An 18,545-nucleotide genomic window follows, 5' to 3' on the forward strand; every position below is an offset into this window, starting at 1 on the left:
AAATATTCTCTATTTTTCTTAACTGTTGTGGAGTCCCTTTGTTGTGTTTTCACTGTGCTGTTGTACGAGTTATTGCACAAATACTTTTTATATTGCCTTCTAAGTTAAGCCTGCCTGCTCTGTGACAAGCTACCAGAGGGTGAGCACAGGATAATTAGGACTGTGTTGTGACTTACCATGACTAGGATTGTGGTTAGTACTAGAACAGGGTGTATAAATATGCCAACTAGAGACCCAATTTCTAACATTTATAATTTGCTCATCACCAAGCAAAAGTGCCTTGATTTGTTTTGATCATATTAAATTCTTTGTTTCTATCTCATTTCAGAATTTAAAAAAGATGTGCTTAATTTTTGCTTTCCTAACTGCTGATATATTATTAAATGTGTGTAAGTTAATTTTCAGGTTTTTTAAATGTCGTTGTGTGTTAAAAAAAAATGATATCCTACAGACTTTCTTTTAAAACTCCTTGTACCCCAGTAAGATTGTCACATAGTTCACTCAAAAACTCGTCCCATTTTGCAATCAAGAGAAAAAAAGGAAAACACCAATCCCCATGTTAAAACAACAAGCAACAATGTCAGATAATATAGCCTGGCATTTGACCTCTGACTTTGAAGTACAGCAAATGTGACAACAAAATAGAAACTGTAAAGGAATTTTTATTTATTGCTCTTTCATAACCCACCCAAAATCAGCTGGTGAACCACCAGTGGATCACGACCCACAGTTTGGGAAAAGCTGTTATAAACAAATACATAGGCTACTTTCAATGCTGCTATTTACCACATGCCTATCGTACAGAGAATAATAATATAGCTCAGTTTACAGAGGATGTGGAAAAATATGAATATACAAACATGTTACAGTCAGTCAGTCAAAGCTTTTATTTCGGTAAAATACCATAAAAAGACATAAATACATAAATACATTTAAAACATGATTAAATAACATTGTATAGAGTGGAATCCATTAAAACATTAAGACAGTTCTATGGAACTTACACAGTAAAAAGAAGATCTTTTCCACGAAACGGGAAAAAAGTTAAAATTAATCCAAGGCCAGAGATATACACATAATACCTCAAAGTACTAAGATGATGATATAGGTAGTACTGAATCAGGGGGGTGAGTAGCAGAAGACAAAAATTTGGACCTAGCAAACCACATTGAGAGAAGGAATTTAGCCATTGCAAACACCACCAAAGGGGTGGTGTCATATTTCAGAATTCTGAACACCTCCTTATAGTCCCTAAGACCCCTAGACTTGCATAGCTGGATGATCCACTTTTTCCGTGCAATAGTATATGAGGGGCAAAAGAGAACAACATGCAGCTCTGTTTCGCAAGTAGCAGAGCATAGGGGGCACGAGCTAACGGGGTTTGCAACATTAGACCATCTATGGGTAAGATCTCTCAGTGGAAGCGAACCGTGTCTAAACTGTATGTAAAGTTTCTTAGCCAGAGGAGGTTGGATCACGTCTAGGAAGACTTCAAATTGGGGACTGCACTTAATATCCAGAAAAGTGTCAGTAAGCCTGCCCAGGGAGGAATGGAGTAAGATACCCTTCCTAAAAGATTTCAAAACCTCCCTCAATGAGTTCTTCGAAAGTGTACGGCAGGTCACTTCCGGGGCAGACCATAAATTCCTCATCCCAATTAGGTTGCAAAGGTTCTTTATGTAGGCAAGCCAGGGGATCTTATCCGATTTTCCCCTTGCCATAACGTCGCCAAGATCAAACCTATAGCTTTCCAACTCGGGCGTTGACCAAAGACGCCTCCAGAACTGAAGAGGACGGTTCAGGGCAATCTCTTCTATGGGAATCAAACCCAGATCCCATCTCAGAGGGATTAGTGGGGTGCTGACAGGTAGTTTCAGCAATCTCCTGATAAAGGAATTCTCAATAGATGAGAGGGAAGCGGGGGTAGAATATCCCCATAATTCAGCACCATAAAGTGCTCCTCCTCTGGCTTGGGATTTGTAAATTTCCATTGGGGGGCCCAGAGGTTTACACGAAGAGTTATTAAACACCTTCAGGATACCCCCCACTGATTGGGCTAGTCTCAGATTTGCCCTTGCCAAATGGGATCCCCAATTCATTTTATCATTAAGGGTCACCCCCAAATAATCAAACGTGGCAACCCTATCCAACTCAACCTCTCCCAGTTTAGGGTGGGGGCAATTAAGTGAATTAGAACCAAAAACCATAAATTTGGTCTTAGAGAGGTTCAAACATGTTACAATTAAGTAGGAAGAGGACTTTGTTATTTTAAATCATGTTGAATTTTAAAGAGAAATAAATGTGGGTAAACGACTTAAATTTTAGGAAAAGGTGTTACTAGATAAGTTGGATTCTTCAGTATTTTGTAACACATGCAATGAGACAATTAAGATTAATATATTATTCACACTATCTTAATCGAACAGTTAAAAATAACAGTTGCTGTTTAAGGTGTTGCATGCAGTCGTCTATTCAATTTTGCTCTAATTATTACGAAAAATCCAATGTGGAACTCCAGCTCACCCCAAAGACATGCACTTTAATTAGAACATTTTATCACAAGAACACTTCGATTCCTGCCTTCGTATACAAAAGCTTGCATGACATACTATCGACATCAAACATTTTGCGATATGAAAAAATTTCACAGGAAAAATGTGTGGCCCAGAATACCAACTTTACATATTTACAACGTAAAGTACAAAATATCATCTGCAAGATATGGTGGCCCTAAATGTTAATATTACAGAGGTAAGTATATATATTTAAAAGTATTAAAAATAATAAATGTCATAGATTTTAGAAAATAATTAAAGCTAAGAAAATCATGTAAAACATATGTGTATAAAAAACATGCACTTTTTCAGTAATATTTAATATTTAATGCTAAAATAATTAAAGCTAAAAAGGTACATGTGCAAAATATATACATGCCCTTTTTTAGCTTTATTTTTATTTATTTTTTTATTATAATTTTAGGTAGTTTAAATATAAATACTTACCTATGTAATTTAACATTTAGGGCATGTGACATACTTTTCATGTGGAATTGTATATATTCCTACCCAAAAGGGCCTTCTCCCATTTGGTTTTCAATTCATTAACCTTCCAATAGTTTAATACTAGTATCCTGCACCTTCATTATTCCCAAAGCACATCAAATTCTTCATTATGACAAGCCTCAAATAAGACAAAGTGTTTCTGTGATGTTCGAATACATTTGAGAGATAACTGGGTTTGGATAGCGAATGTAATTTTTAATTGAGACTGCCTTTAGGTTATTACGTTATTCGAGCTTTATTGTGGGATTGTAGAAACTACTTTCGTACCTTTAGCTTCTGCTTTGAACAAACTGTGGGCACCATGGAAAAACTACAGCAGGTGTGGCCTATGGTGCTTACGAACATGCAAAACTGCAAATATTTATTTGCTAGTTGAATTTTCTCACACACAGTACTGAAAATGTTGACTTACAACGACCATACTGCTACTCAGAAGTGTTCAGTACCATAGCAATTGTCTCATCGGAAAAAAACACGTGTTTAACATTCAAGGGTGAAATTTACTTATAATAAAATGTGCTTTTGAAGGTCAACATGCAGCACTTACCTTATCATAAAGCTTTGGTTGGTCAAAGGTTGAACCTGCAGTATGCACTTTAACGTCTCCATTTGCCAAATTCAGGAACTGAATCAGATATTCGTTGTTAACAGGTTCAGGTATGTTGGTCTCCTAAACAAAGAGACATATGTTTTTTTTCACCAACAGATGGTCAATTTCTTGTTCCACAGGTCAATTTCTTGTTCATCATTTTAGATTAGATATTTTCTGCTTGTCAAATTACAAGGAAAGCAGTAACTGCACACCACATCCAAAAGGCTCTCCCTATGCCACTGATTAATGGGCTCTGTCGTGCCTGTTGAGTATAGCTGCAGTAATCAAAATATTAATCTAGAGCATCTTTTGGGATTAGCCTTGTAGCAGAGTTTTCTCTCTACTTCTAAAATTGTTTGCCTTACGACTGCATTTGGATCAGCATGTTAGACAGTTGCAGTTATTCATTAATAACCATATAAGTGTATATACATTGATGTCACGTGCCAAAATACAATGCAAACCAATGTAGATTACCTTTAGTTTTTCTTGAAAAAAATGGTGGTCCTACAGTGTAGTCACAGTACAGCCTCTATGCCTTACTCAGGGAATTTGGTTCAGTATGACGTAACATATCAAGAACATATTTTGCATGCATAACAAACTTTATTTCATTTAGGCATGGTTCACAATAATGTTGATTTTGTCACCCTTTGTTTGATGAGCCTCTTCTTGGAAATGGAAGGCCATAAACTCTATTCTGGAGCATGCCTGGGTGTTTAGCCTCTACGGCAGAATGACTTACTTGGAGCAAATGGTTGCACTCACAGGTAATTGAATCCCCAACCCTAATTTGTGCATCATGACAATGGCTTGCCAAATCCGCCTAATTTAAGCACAGGCATATTTTGCACACCAAAGGCTTTCTTGAAGCTGGTATTCTAAGTTAGCTGTTCTGACAATTTACAGTTCGGCACACAAATGGTACTTTTCCTACCACTCTTTTTTTTTTTATAGATTTCACGCAGAAAAATACATCCTTAAGGGAAAGTGAGTTCAATAGTTTTCTTGCCTGAATACTGGACTGTCGCTGCCTTGGAATATAGAGTTTTGGTTTTTGAACAGGGAATTCTGGACAGAAGAAAAATGTCTACTGGATTGCACTAGAGTATTTTAATTGTATATATGGTTTTTGAATACTGTCGTACGTTTGTGTGCTAGGTTTAGGGGCATTTACACAATTATTATTTAGACAGATTGACAGAGGAAGGTGTTAAATAAGAGGTGTGAGAAATGGTTTGAGGATTCTGTGGAACACAGGGGTTACTAGGCACCAATTATCCCAATTGGGGCCTTTTCCAATTGATGTCCCAGGGCATGACCTACTCATGGAACCAACACTGAGTACCAGTGACACTCAAAGATTCCTATCCTCAGGGTACTGAAGCTGATTTATCCTATGTTATCTCAGGGAGGTGGTGTAGGGTTAGAGAACTGAACTGAGAATAATAAATTAGCACAGAATGAATCAATGTCCAACCAGTCTCTACCTTAAGCCAAAGAAAAATACTACATTCTGTAGTGTAGTTACAGAATATCATTGTCTAAATATCGTTTCACATTAATGCGTGTTCTAAATATCGCCCCATTGGAGTTAATCATAAAAAGTCTACACCTGCTGCAAAGATATTTTGGAAAACAATGATTAGGCACAATTTTTTATGTCTTTATGTCTCTATACAATATTCTGACATACAACCTATAACACTATCAGTGTTACACTTTGCTTGTAAAGACGCAAGTAGATACATACACATTTACTATAGGGCAATAAGATGGAAGTGACTACTAGTAGCAAGTTAACACCAAACCGGAGAGTTCCTCTGCCGTAGTGTTTCCAGATCCCTCTCCTACAGTCTCTTTTTGCTTCTGGAGAGCAGTCCTGGTGCACTTTGGAAATCATATTCTGGGCAATGCAGCACCCCTTCTGGCAGTTAGGACTCCTCCCTGGGTCACCCTACATCATCATGGTATGCTGTCTGCAACTGTATACGTCTAGCATGCTCTCACCCTTCATAGCAGGCTGTGTTTGCTGACATGACAATGGTTTCAGATAGCTCCAGCACACCAATACTGTGCATGCACACGCAACGCAATCTTCACTTACAAGTCGATCACACTCAGGAAAAGAAGACAAAGAAGCTTTGTTGACCTGGGAGAATGTTGGTTGCAACCCTTCATCTTCGTAGGTGATGCAGCTGTAACTGCTAACCTCCTCAGGTAGTCACTGACCTAACACAAAACCCTCCATCGAAACAAGGTGATAAGGGTTGCTTGGAGAAGAAATTGTTGATTGGAACCTGATTGAGGACTAAAAATATCACTGAGTGCCTATGCACTAGGATCCCCGAGATCCCTAAGTCATACCAGAAGTCAGGTATGATCAAAGGAAGCTCGTTGTCCACTTTGCAGGCTCTTGGAATTTCAGCAGCATGACACAGTTCAAGTTTATGACCCTGGAGCCACAGACCAAGGCTTGCAAGAACAGCTCCCACTGCATTCTCATTGACCATCTGGTGCTAGTCAGTAAGAAATATCTAGAATTTTGATGTTGGGTAAGTCCTCCCATATTTCCCTATTTTTGTAGATGAGAAATGTGTATTACCCCCATCCTAGCTTGTTGTTGGTTTTCTAGTTTCACCTAAGTGTGTTTTCTCTAACATCTAACTACTCAGACACATGTCATTGTTCGTAAATGTTAGAGACAGGTGGATGGAGCCAGGTGTTACATGACAAGGTCTTGCAAGTGTAATAACACAGAAGGAGCATGGCATCTCTCACCTACAAAATACGCAAAACACATGTGTAATATCTCTGGGGAAAACAGAGGAGGAAGGGGGTAGATAATGAACTTGCATTTTAAAGGGGTTTCTATCTCCTTCCTATCACAGGAGCCTGATTCACTTCAAAGACAATCAGTAACAGGCTATTGCCTACCTCCAATCCAATCGGCATCCCTTGTCTGAACACTGTCTCCATCTTCCATTTTGTGAACTTCCCTTGCACAGTAGATTCAACACACACACACACACACACACAAGCACACACACACATGCACAAAATACACCAGACTGGATGTACACCACATTTGCATTGGATTTCCTTGATCACCCCGACGGCATCCTCCTGAGGTGCCACAGATGTGAGTACATCAAACACTCATATTTCATTAATTCACACCACTCCGAGCTCTTGTTGACTCAGTGAACTTACATAACCATTAGGCTTTTCTATTTGTTATGGGTAAGTCACAAATATCCTTTTCAAATTGTCCCTCACAATGTTTTATAAAATAATACTTCTGGAGCTAAAAAAAATATAGGGAACCTCAATGAATCAATGGATTTTGAAGTTAACTCTCAGTGCTTCTTGATCACTACATCTTGGCACACTGACATCTGTATCTATAAAGTAGATTAAACAAAATGTGTTGGATGTGGTCGATTCCTGAGTCATTATCGCATTTTTTTTAAAAACTCAGACCTCATGTAGAACTTTCTCCAGTTTTGTTTTTATCAATGAAGGCTGTGTATTCTCATATTATTGTGAAAAATATGTTTCAGAAAGCTTTGTAGGATTGCAAGCTTTAATATTCACCAGTCCTTATTTCCCATATATCTTTTATGCTTACCATTACTTGGACTTCAATGACGGCTGCTACTGCAAAAGCGAGTGCTGCAAGTACCATACCAGCTGCCATCTTTCTAATTGGTCTGCAAAGAGATAGGGTATAGTTTTCATTAGAACATTGCAAGGAATACGTTGTCATAGAATGTATCCTGCAACAGCCTGAACTTTTTAGGAAAAGTTTGTGGAGATTCGTCAACTGGCATCACAGATGTAGGCAAATCAAAAAGCTCTTTGACTATGGAAACTAGGTCCTCTATATATATTAAGGATGCACAGCACTGGCTTGTACTCCCCCGAGCATAATGATGTCAAATTTGGGGAAATTGGTAGGAGATTCTTGCTGCATTTTCTGACATGCGGCCTTTGAGAAAAGGATTGTTATCCCGAAACGCATCGTACAGCACTGGCTTGTACTCACCTGTGCATAATTATGTCATATTGCGGGATAAATTGTAAATAGATGCTTGTTGCATTTTCTTATGTGCTGCCTTTGAAAAAGGGATTGTTATCCCGAAACACGTCAGGCATTGGACTGCTTTGTTATGTAACTCACCAAGACTGCTCCCCATGAATGAATTTGCCTGTGAAAGAGTGCACTTCGTTTGGGAGCAACTCTGTTGGATTTCATTATTATAGCCAGCCCAGATGGGAAGTGCACCACTGCGGGATCCTTGCGGTCTGCAGCAGTTTTATTTGGGGCAGTGTGATGCAGATTTACAGAGTTTCACATCTGAGGCCAACACTTGATGTTGGTTGCATTGGCAGAAGGAACTATTATTTGGAACGCAGTCTTGTGGCAAACCCACATGGGTGAACCAGGAACTACCTTTCCCAGGATGCACAGCACTGGTTTGTACTCTCCTGATCATAATGATGTCAAATTTGGTGATGAATTGGTAAGAGATGCTTGCTGCATTTTCTTATATGCTGCCTTTGAGAAAGGGATTTTATCCCGAAACGCATTGCAAAGCAGTGGCTTGTTCTCACCTGAGCATAATGATGTCAAATTTGGGGATAAATTCTTATGATGCAATTTCAGATAGGAGAATTGAACAGTGATACAGCAAAAACGGCTTAATGGAATTACACCAAATTTGGTAGAAAGGTTGATCTTGGTCTACAAAACTTGCTTTTTGTGATTTGGTGCAATTTTGTTCAGTAGTTTTTGAGAAAGTAAGTTTAAAAATGTATGTATAAATAGCAACACAGTACTTCGCAGAGCATCCACTGGTCCCTGCAGATCCATGAGTCTAAAGTAAGCATTGTCACTCGCTGGCTGCAACCAAATTTGCCAGATCAACAACCATTGGGGTGAGATGCCACACATGTTGAAATTTGGGTACTCAAAACCCATATATATTATAGATCCTGGACATGATTGACTACAGAAACATCCTATGACAGTGAATGATCTAAAAGAAGTTATATAGAAATATTTGCCTTACATAAGTGCAACTGTGAACAAAATGTGTTGGCTGCCAATTAACTGATAGGATGTGAAATTTGTAACTGAATTTGAATGAATAAAAGAGATTAAAGATATGAAAAAGGACATCCCAACTTAAAGAACATTTTTAAATTTGAATACAATGCATTATTAAGAATGAAATTGTATTATGGTGTTATAATTAATACTATGTGCATACCACGTTTTGTAAATGATTTAGAATGTGTGATATAAGGCAGTGAATGTGCAACAGAATTTGTATGCTAATTCTTGCATGTTACAACATGTATAACTTAGTGTGGTCTTTTAAATAAATCTAAACAGCGTATTTAAGTCTGCTATAGACATTTTGTGAGACAGAGAATCATCTTCAACTTCCTGGGAGGTTTGTGTGAGCTCATAGGTAAACATTCTGAGTAAAGGCCATTGGCGCCTCAGAGCCATGCCCTTATGCTGGGGAATGCCATTACCAAGGCAAAGAGAAATCTGCTCCAAGTAAGGGAGCTAACTAGGAATTCCCACATACCTCTGTCTGAGGTATGTGGGTTAGAGGCAACTAAGAAGCTCAGAAAAGTATGTTTTCTGTTAATAAAGTTTAGCTATTGACTAGAGGGAAGTGGTTTCCAATGAAAATTACACATCAGTTGAGGCACATTATAGGCGTTCGTCTTTTAAACATATCATATGGTATCAGAGTCATAGCGAATTTAAAAGTCCACAAACAAGTCGAAAAAATTTTTTTAAGTTAATTATCACTTGTTTATTATTCCTTTCTTGGATTGTCCAAATTTCAATTTAACACATAACAGCCGACACGTGTTTCGTCCATCCGGACTTTTTCAAGGCTGTAACAAATGGATACAAACATACACTATTACAAAAATAGATAAAAACATTAGCTGTCTACAGTGTTAATGTTAAAAAAAAAACACAAAAAAACATAATTTTATTTTAAAATGCTCCTCTTGTTAAAAAGCAAATTGACATATATCTATACGATATTTATTCCTTATACCTTGGCACTTGGTACAAATAAGGGGCTAGTGCCAATCAATACAATAAAAAAGAGAAAGGCCATAAGGACACAGTTGGTCAAAAAGATATAAGCTTATAGTATAGAGAGAGCCACCACCAATAGGATCATCAAGGAAATATTGGAGTGTGAGATATATTATAGTATGACAACAGATTGGTATCTGCTAATGGTGAGAAAAGATGGAACTGACCTTGCTGGAGAGTAGAGTCTCTCTCCATATGTGAAAACAGATATGAACGACCACTTCTTGTTCACAATGGTCAGTAATGGCATTAAATGATCATTATTTCAAATCAGAATTCTCTTTATAATACCTCGAGCATTCAACACTCGAATGGACACGATCTGGCAGAAATCCCAGTAAACAGGTGCTATAATACCTGTGTAAAATAAAAAACCTGTCAAATGAAGGTCTAAGAATCGTTTTCCAAAGTAGTGAAAAACATGGCCAAAGAATTGGCCTCAAAACTGCTAGTTAACCAAGAGTTCAAAGTAATGGAGGTACTGTAAAACTAATATAGAATAAATATTACGACGATTAAGAATCAGCCACTTGCCCGTGGGTACCAGTTTATTCATCTAAATATTCTAACTAGGGCATAATACCAAGTGACTGTTAAAAATAAAATGCCCAGAAACAACGTTCTTGTCGCTAGGTAAATTAATAGCTACAAATTCTTACCAGAGCTCCTGGTTATCTTTCCAATGTCTTAAGAAGGTCCCCTATCGCCCTTGGTAATGTCGACACCCAAGTGTAATTTTAGAGTTGTCCCATCCTGGTCTTTTTTAGAAAGTAGTCCCCAAAAACGAGGTTTGTCTTTCAAATCTTGATTAAAAACGAAGGTCGTGATAAACCTACAATGAATATATAAAATCATGGATAGCACCAGTGGTTCTCAAGTAATTTAGACTCCAAATGAACAGGCATATTGAATTAACATATTGTGGCATCAGGGGGTCATTTGGGACAGCAATTTTAAGACTGTTTAGCGGTATGGATCATACATTGCCCATACATCTTTGTTGTGGATGCGGGGTGTAAAACACTCGTCGAGTGGAAGACCCATAAGGGCAGTGGATCACTACAAGGCAGAAAACGCCAAGGTCGGTGTCCCTTATTTGTTACAGCAACCTCCAGCCCTCCAAATCTAAAAACTATCCATATTACACGATAGTTTTTAACATGATTCTGGGTTAAGGTATTACTAATGTGGGGCCTGACTTCTAAACATTGCCAACTATCACGGACTTTTAGTGTTTATCCTGCACGAACAAGCGGGTAATTTATTGTATTATCAACTACTTAACACCCGCTTGGGCTCTCTCTCTAGCCTGCAGTATACTTACTGCTAGTGTGTCTCAGTGTGTACGCAGCTCGATTTGGAGGGCTGGAGGTTGCTGTAACAAATAAGGGACACCGACCTTGGCGTTTTCTGCCTTGTAGTGATCCACTGCCCTTATGGGTCTTCCACTCGACGAGTGTTTTACACCCCGCATCCACAACAAAGATGTATGGGCAATGTATGATCCATACCGCTAAACAGTCTTAAAATTGCTGTCCCAAATGACCCCCTGATGCCACAATATGTTAATTCAATATGCCTGTTCATTTGGAGTCTAAATTACTTGAGAACCACTGGTTCTATCCATGATTTTATATATTCATTGTAGGTTTATCACGACCTTCGTTTTTAATCAAGATTTGAAAGACAAACCTCGTTTTTGGGGACTACTTTCTAAAAAAGACCAGGATGGGACAACTCTAAAATTACACTTGGGTGTCGACATTACCAAGGGCGATAGGGGACCTTCTTAAGACATTGGAAAGATAACCAGGAGCTCTGGTAAGAATTTGTAGCTATTTATTTACCTAGCGACAAGAACGTTGTTTCTGGGCATTTTATTTTTAACAGTCACTTGGTATTATGCCCTAGTTAGAATATTTAGATGAATAAACTGGTACCCACGGGCAAGTGGCTGATTCTTAATCGTCGTAATATTTATTCTATATTAGTTTTACAGTACCTCCATTACTTTGAACTCTTGGTTAACTAGCAGTTTTGAGGCCAATTCTTTGGCCATGTTTTTCACTACTTTGGAAAACGATTCTTAGACCTTCATTTGACAGGTTTTTTATTTTACACAGGTATTATAGCACCTGTTTACTGGGATTTCTGCCAGATCGTGTCCATTCGAGTGTTGAATGCTCGAGGTATTATAAAGAGAATTCTGATTTGAAATAATGATCATTTAATGCCATTACTGACCATTGTGAACAAGAAGTGGTCGTTCATATCTGTTTTCACATATGGAGAGAGACTCTACTCTCCAGCAAGGTCAGTTCCATCTTTTCTCACCATTAGCAGATACCAATCTGTTGTCATACTATAATATATCTCACACTCCAATATTTCCTTGATGATCCTATTGGTGGTGGCTCTCTCTATACTATAAGCTTATATCTTTTTGACCAACTGTGTCCTTATGGCCTTTCTCTTTTTTATTGTATTGATTGGCACTAGCCCCTTATTTGTACCAAGTGCCAAGGTATAAGGAATAAATATCGTATAGATATATGTCAATTTGCTTTTTAACAAGAGGAGCATTTTAAAATAAAATTATGGTTTTTTGTGTTTTTTTTTTAACATTAACACTGTAGACAGCTAATGTTTTTATCTATTTTTGTAATAGTGTATGTTTGTATCCATTTGTTACAGCCTTGAAAAAGTCCGGATGGACGAAACACGTGTCGGCTGTTATGTGTTAAATTGAAATTTGGACAATCCAAGAAAGGAATAATAAACAAGTGATAATTAACTTAAAAAAGTTTTTTCGACTTGTTTGTGGACTTTTAAATTCGCTATGACTCTGATACCATATGATATGTTTAAAAGACGAACGCCTATAATGTGCCTCAACTGATGTGTAATTATTGTGTGACCTTAGTGGGATATCCTTGTGGGCTTCTCTACGGGTTGGTTTTTCCTTCGACAAGCAGAGGAGGAAGTTAGGTTTGAGAGCACTATAGGTAAAGTAGAAAGAAAATTATATAAGAAACATACTATCAATCATTGTGAAAGTTAATAATTGACAAAAAGATTAATTTGGATGTGCATGTAACTTCTGACAGACTGCTGCTTAGGTGTTTGTGTGTCATGGTTTCCAATGAAAGGCTGATTTCACCATTAAATGTAATGAATATTTGAAATACTATGACAATGCTGCAATTGTTTGAATATTTTGTGTATTAATAATTTTCATTACAACTGTTGAGTTTATTTTATAGTTTAATCCATTCACATAATCTGCACTAAATTAGGGCATTTATTGAAATATTGTTTTAAATACATAGTGTGGATCTAAGTGTTTTACATATAGTGTGGATCCATGGTGAAAAGAGCTTTAGAGCTCAGTAATACAACAAATCATGCAGTAGGCTCACAGGACTCATCGTTGCCCAGAACACACCATCCTCAATTAATGATTAGTGGATTACAGTCCGAGAAATTTTCTCAAATTGGTAAATTGTCTCAATCTGCACCTTGCGTTTAGGGTTTCTAAAACCGGACCATATTTGTGAAAGTTGAAAATATTTATCACTATCATCTTCCACAATTCGGGCAATCTTACCAGGGCCTTTATACTATTAGGCTTTACAAAAATTGAATGAGCGCTATCTCAAGAAAGGATATTGATTTTACCATCAGGTACAGTTGGATATTGAGTCAAAGGAAGATATTAGATTGGGATTGGCAAACATAAAGACATGGAATGGGAGATGCCAGTTTACAAGGTTGGGGTGCAAAAAGTGGTTTAAAGACAACTATAGGGAAATAAACACATGAGAGGGAGGTGCATATAAACTGACAGGAATTGATTTTTAGGTTAATTTGCACTAATGAGTCTGGTAAAAGGAAGGAACAGCTTAGTGTTATTGAGAATATAGAGCATTTTAACTGTGTGATATGCCACTGTATGGGAGGAAGTCGGTCGAAGAGGTTAGCAAAGTTGGTAAATATGTTCTGGAAATCTTGTTTAGATCAGCAAATCATGATCAAGGCAGAGTATGTTACAGGGCATTTTAATGTAGAGGTGGTTTGGACTCTGAAGTATTTGAGAGATTCAGGTGATTGCATCCTAGATAAGACAGTATTCAAATGACTTCAGGAAAAGTGGTGTCTGCTTGTGATCGATTTGTTTGCTTCAAGTTAGGCAAGATAGTTAGAGACGTTTTTCAGCTAGAGACCATATCCAGAGGCAACGACAATGGATGCTTTCATTCAAGTGTGGCCAGAAACAAAAGTTTAAACTTTTCCTCCTTTTTCAATGATACCACAGGTTTTGGTACAGATAATAAGAGACTGGGTGAGCCTGCTGTAATACATCAATCTCACGGAAATGTAAACTGAGGTTCTGCTTCTCTTCTGTTAAGCACCTTTGAGAGATACAGAAGGTAATTTGTTTGATCTAATGACTAGAGACCAACTGCAGTTGACGGCTTGGATGATTTCAGTGGTCTGCGGGGAGTCGGGGCCTTTCGAAGTACACTTCAGAATTCAGAACTGGGCAATGAGGCTTGGATGACAGAAGGGAGAAGTGAGCTTGGGAGATTTGTAATAGCTAGTGTATGGAATGAGAATTTGATTCCATCGGAGTATCTGAAGTTGAATTATTTAACTGATTTATTTAGCTTAGTTTAAGCTATCATACATTAAATTCCCACTAGTCAGATGTAGCCACTAAGTATTAGTTGCTAAATATAGTTTCAGTGGGGAAATGTTTGTTGGTTTGTTCAGGGCCGGCTTTAGCACTGGTGGTGCCCTGTGCGACAATTTTTGTTGACGCCCCCCAATGACCACATCTACCACGGATTCCCTCTCTACCACCATAGAACCGTGCTCCCCAAGTCGCTATAACCACTCTCTCTCAGACTGATTTCGTTTTATAGCACCACACATAGCAATGTAGGGTGTCAGAGCACTTTAAATCACACACACATTGGCACAGAGACAATCATACATGTGTAAATCAGTGTATAGGAAATGTTACATAAGACAGAGGTACAAGGTGTAGGAGTCATATGTCATCTATACTAATAGGCAGTATATTTTGAGTCCTTGGTCTAGAAAAACACAAATTCATAATTTAAAACATAACATCATTGTTAGGAGTTTTCTTTAATAATAAAAATTGATTGTTTCTACCCAAATGAACCCTTTTTGCAAGTTTAGTTTGATGAAAGACAGGGCAAAAAGTCATATAGCACTAATACATATCTTGTAGTTTGCATGCAGCTCTTTGATGACTGTTAATAGCTCACTATGCTACATTAGAATTTTAATTTATAAACTTCAACAAAAGTAAAGAAGTATCCCTGGGACACAAGCAGTAACCCACTGACCTATTTACATTATATGTACTTTGCGATCTGCATGGGACACATTCTTTGCAATAGGCACATGAACCAACTGCACTACCTTGGGATGAGTTAAAACTTCCACTAGACAAACCTACGATCTCGCTCCAGCAGAAACATTAATCATTGGAGTGATCCTGACATTTTTATAGATGGCTGAAAATTGCTGGAAACAAGGAAAATGGCAGCAGGTGCTTTTAAAATAAATATATGCTTGCAAACAGAGCGCCCCCACCCCAAGTCAGCGCCCGGTGCGGTGGCACCGATCGCACCGCCCTAAAGCCAGCCCTGGGTTTGTTCTTAGTTAAAGGAAATGTTCGTTTGAAAATAGTACCAATATCAAAGTACTCAGTATTTTTGGGATGTTCAATTAATTTTGTAATTAATGAGAGGTTTGTCAGATAACACACATTTAACATTGAAGCAGTTGTCTTATAATTTGCAAGTGTTGTTATACTTAGTATTTTTCAGAATGGTTTCATATCTAATAAATTCAGATGTAAATATTATACTTCTTTCATCAAATTTAGTTGTCTTCATAGTGACCAGATAAACTAAATCTCTCTGTAGAATTATAGGATACCCATGATCAACCAAAGGAATATGTGATGAGATGTGTGAAAGAATGTGAGTTGCGATGAAGAGAAGTGGGAACTCATTGGGTAAGTCAACTGTGGATTTCATATTTCTATTGCAAGATGGACCACAGCTGTAATGAGTGAAGCAGGAAATGACATTGCTATGGTTGGAATGCATTAATTTTGAGGTGCAATGGCTTTGAAAGTTTATATAATTAGTCAAAGGCTAGATGATATCTTAAAGCCCAAAGACTGGTCAAATGTTACACCTTTTGCAATATTTGTGCAAATTGACAGTGCAGAGAGTTTAGTTGTGCAAAAGATTTGAACTTGCACATAAACAGAGCCCTTGTGATTTTCAAAGGTGCAATGTTAAAGTAGTTGGATTTTATTAAAAATATAGAGGCTTAGATTATCCTTCCTATTGTAGGGTTTGAAATGGTGCAATTCAGAACTAATTTGAAAAATGGAATTCATTTAAAGTGATGGTGCGGATTATCAAAAATCCTTTTTAACGAGACAACTGTTCACAATTGTAAATATCTCATGTTCTCTTTTTGTTCCAAACATAGGCTGATAAAAGTGATATATGCTATTTCTAGGACAAGGTGCAGATTGGAGAATAATACAATTTATAAATAGTACTTATTCTGTGTAAGCAGGAAAAAAGGTTATGTTCCCGGCAGTTAAAATGCTTGAAGGTTTATTGTTCTCTGACTATGGAAATTAAGCTGCTATTGGAAATTCAATTTTTGGCTAGAATTTTTTTAAATCTTTATGAGTTGTGAGTCAAGCGGCCAAAAAATATTTAGGGCCCGATTCCGATCTCATTTGGAAAGCAAACTGAATGACTCGTGTCAGGAATGCTTTCTGTACGACTCGTGTCAGGGGTGTCCGACCGAACAAGTACGATACATTTGAATTCATCCGGATACGATTCATTTGGACACCAATTGACTTCAATAGGAGCCTGTGTACCGAACGCGTACATAGGCTCCCATTGAAAAAAGGGGTGGTTGGGGATCATCGTGCACCCTGTGGTGGGCACCCCTTGGTGCCTGTAACACTGTGCATGGTCTAAAAGGAGGGACACATGGGTATCCCCACGGGCACGAGTCGGAGGGCCCCAGGTGAAGGTGGGCCTGCTAGGGCCCCCAAAGACCGATTCCGGCAGCCTTTTTGATCTGTGCAAATGGAACCGTAAAGGCTGTCCGAATCGTTCATCGTAATTGCTCACTTTTAAAACCTACTCCAAAGACCTGTAGGATTTGGCTCCGGAGGGCTCTATCTCTCAGTATGCCTTCCGGAAACGATTCAGTCAGCGCTAAGGGTTTCCAGGATCGTACTTGGTCGTTTGGAATTGGGAACAAGTCAGTTGGAAACAAGGGTTTCGGACCGGTTTAGGTAAATCCGATTCGGAGCACTTCCGAACGAGATTAAAATTGGGCCCTTAGATTGTCCCTCTTCATTGGATGTTATTTAGATTAAAATGTATTAGAGAACTTGAAATCATTTTCCCTACGATAAGATGGGAGATGGTGTCTCCATCTAACAAACCGAATGTTGCCAGGTTGTTGAAGAGGACCACAACTGACTGGTTACTGCTTTGTCACACTAGACCATGCTTGTGTTCCTCAATTTGTATATGAGTTTTGTGTGATATATTTTGAAGTCACCTTTAGAGTTCTGAGTCTCAAGGATGAGGTAAGAAATAGATATGTGCAGATAAAACAAATGTCGCAGCACAACGCACAGAAGCGATTGGTTTTAAAGAATTCCTTGAACCTTTGTTTCTTATTGTTTTTCATATAGTTAAGAGACTATAGCCAACATTGAAAACTGTGTGCCTCATGATGACAGTAGAACAAGAGAGAGCATTACATTTTGTCTTTTCCTTCCTGTTTTCTGCTGACACTGTTACACGTGCATAGCTTCGAGCGCGCTGCAGCAGCCTAAACAATTACCAGCAGAGTCCGTGATGTCGGCCGCGCACAGATCTACAGTTCCCCTGAGGTCAGGCGCGCACGTCACATCGCGGGAACACCCATAAAGGCGGAAACAATACAAGGCAAAGCGTTGGAAATTCTTCGTCTCTGGAGGTGGTGTTGGTATCCTGTGTATCCAGTTAGGTCCGGTAAGGCTGCTTAGCACCGACTCTCCCTCAACCTTTGGTTTTCCTGCGGGTCCCGTACTCCGTTGGTGAGCGCCGCTACGCTTGTGTGGAGGAAGGTGGTTTGCCTGCATCAGTCTCCTGTTATTTGCCTGCCTTGGTAAGCTCCCGGCAATACCTGCATCAGTCTTCTGTTAGGTGCCTGCCCTGGTAGGCTACCGGCAATGTTAGCACGGCGGTGACTCTTCTCACGTCACGCCGCGTACCTGGTGTTCTGACCGGACCGGTCATGGGATTTTAGCCCTTATCCTTGAAACAGCGGTGACTGGGCTCAAGTCACGTTGTTAACTTTAAAAACGTGGTGTTTTCATCTCTGCTGCCTTGTTTGCTCTACATCAAATATTGGAGGTCATGGTGAATGGAACCATGATATGGATTGAGATACTATTAACAGTATTATATGCTTGAATATGATATCTATCACAGAGTGAAGATTTATGTTTTGTTATTCTTCTGGCTCTATTTTCAACAGGGGTACCAAGGAGGGGTATAGGACTACGCTCTATCCCTGTGAGGCATAGTGGAGTCTACAAAGGGTAGGTTGCTGTTAGAAACCTATTCAAGTGTATTTTGGGGTAGTACATCTCTACGCTGTTATTCTATGAATGGTGTGA

The 18,545-nt window shown here is 38.5% G+C and overlaps 1 protein-coding gene across 1 annotated transcript in view; it reads right to left on the reverse strand.

Annotated features, from left to right (window-relative positions):
• Positions 1 to 18,545, reverse strand: part of SLC15A2 (solute carrier family 15 member 2) — a 452,967-nt gene that overhangs the window by 140,822 nt on the left and 293,600 nt on the right. Inside the window, exons 15-16 of the mRNA XM_085647327.1 lie at positions 7,286 to 7,367; positions 3,610 to 3,732 (exon numbers count right to left, since the gene is read on the reverse strand). Coding sequence (XP_085503453.1) covers positions 3,610 to 3,732; positions 7,286 to 7,367 — 205 coding nt within the window. The remainder of the gene's footprint in view (positions 1 to 3,609; positions 3,733 to 7,285; positions 7,368 to 18,545) is intronic.

This window comes from Triturus cristatus, chromosome 3_2 (assembly GCF_964204655.1).
Source record: "Triturus cristatus chromosome 3_2, aTriCri1.1, whole genome shotgun sequence".
Classification (NCBI taxonomy): domain Eukaryota; kingdom Metazoa; phylum Chordata; class Amphibia; order Caudata; family Salamandridae; genus Triturus; species Triturus cristatus.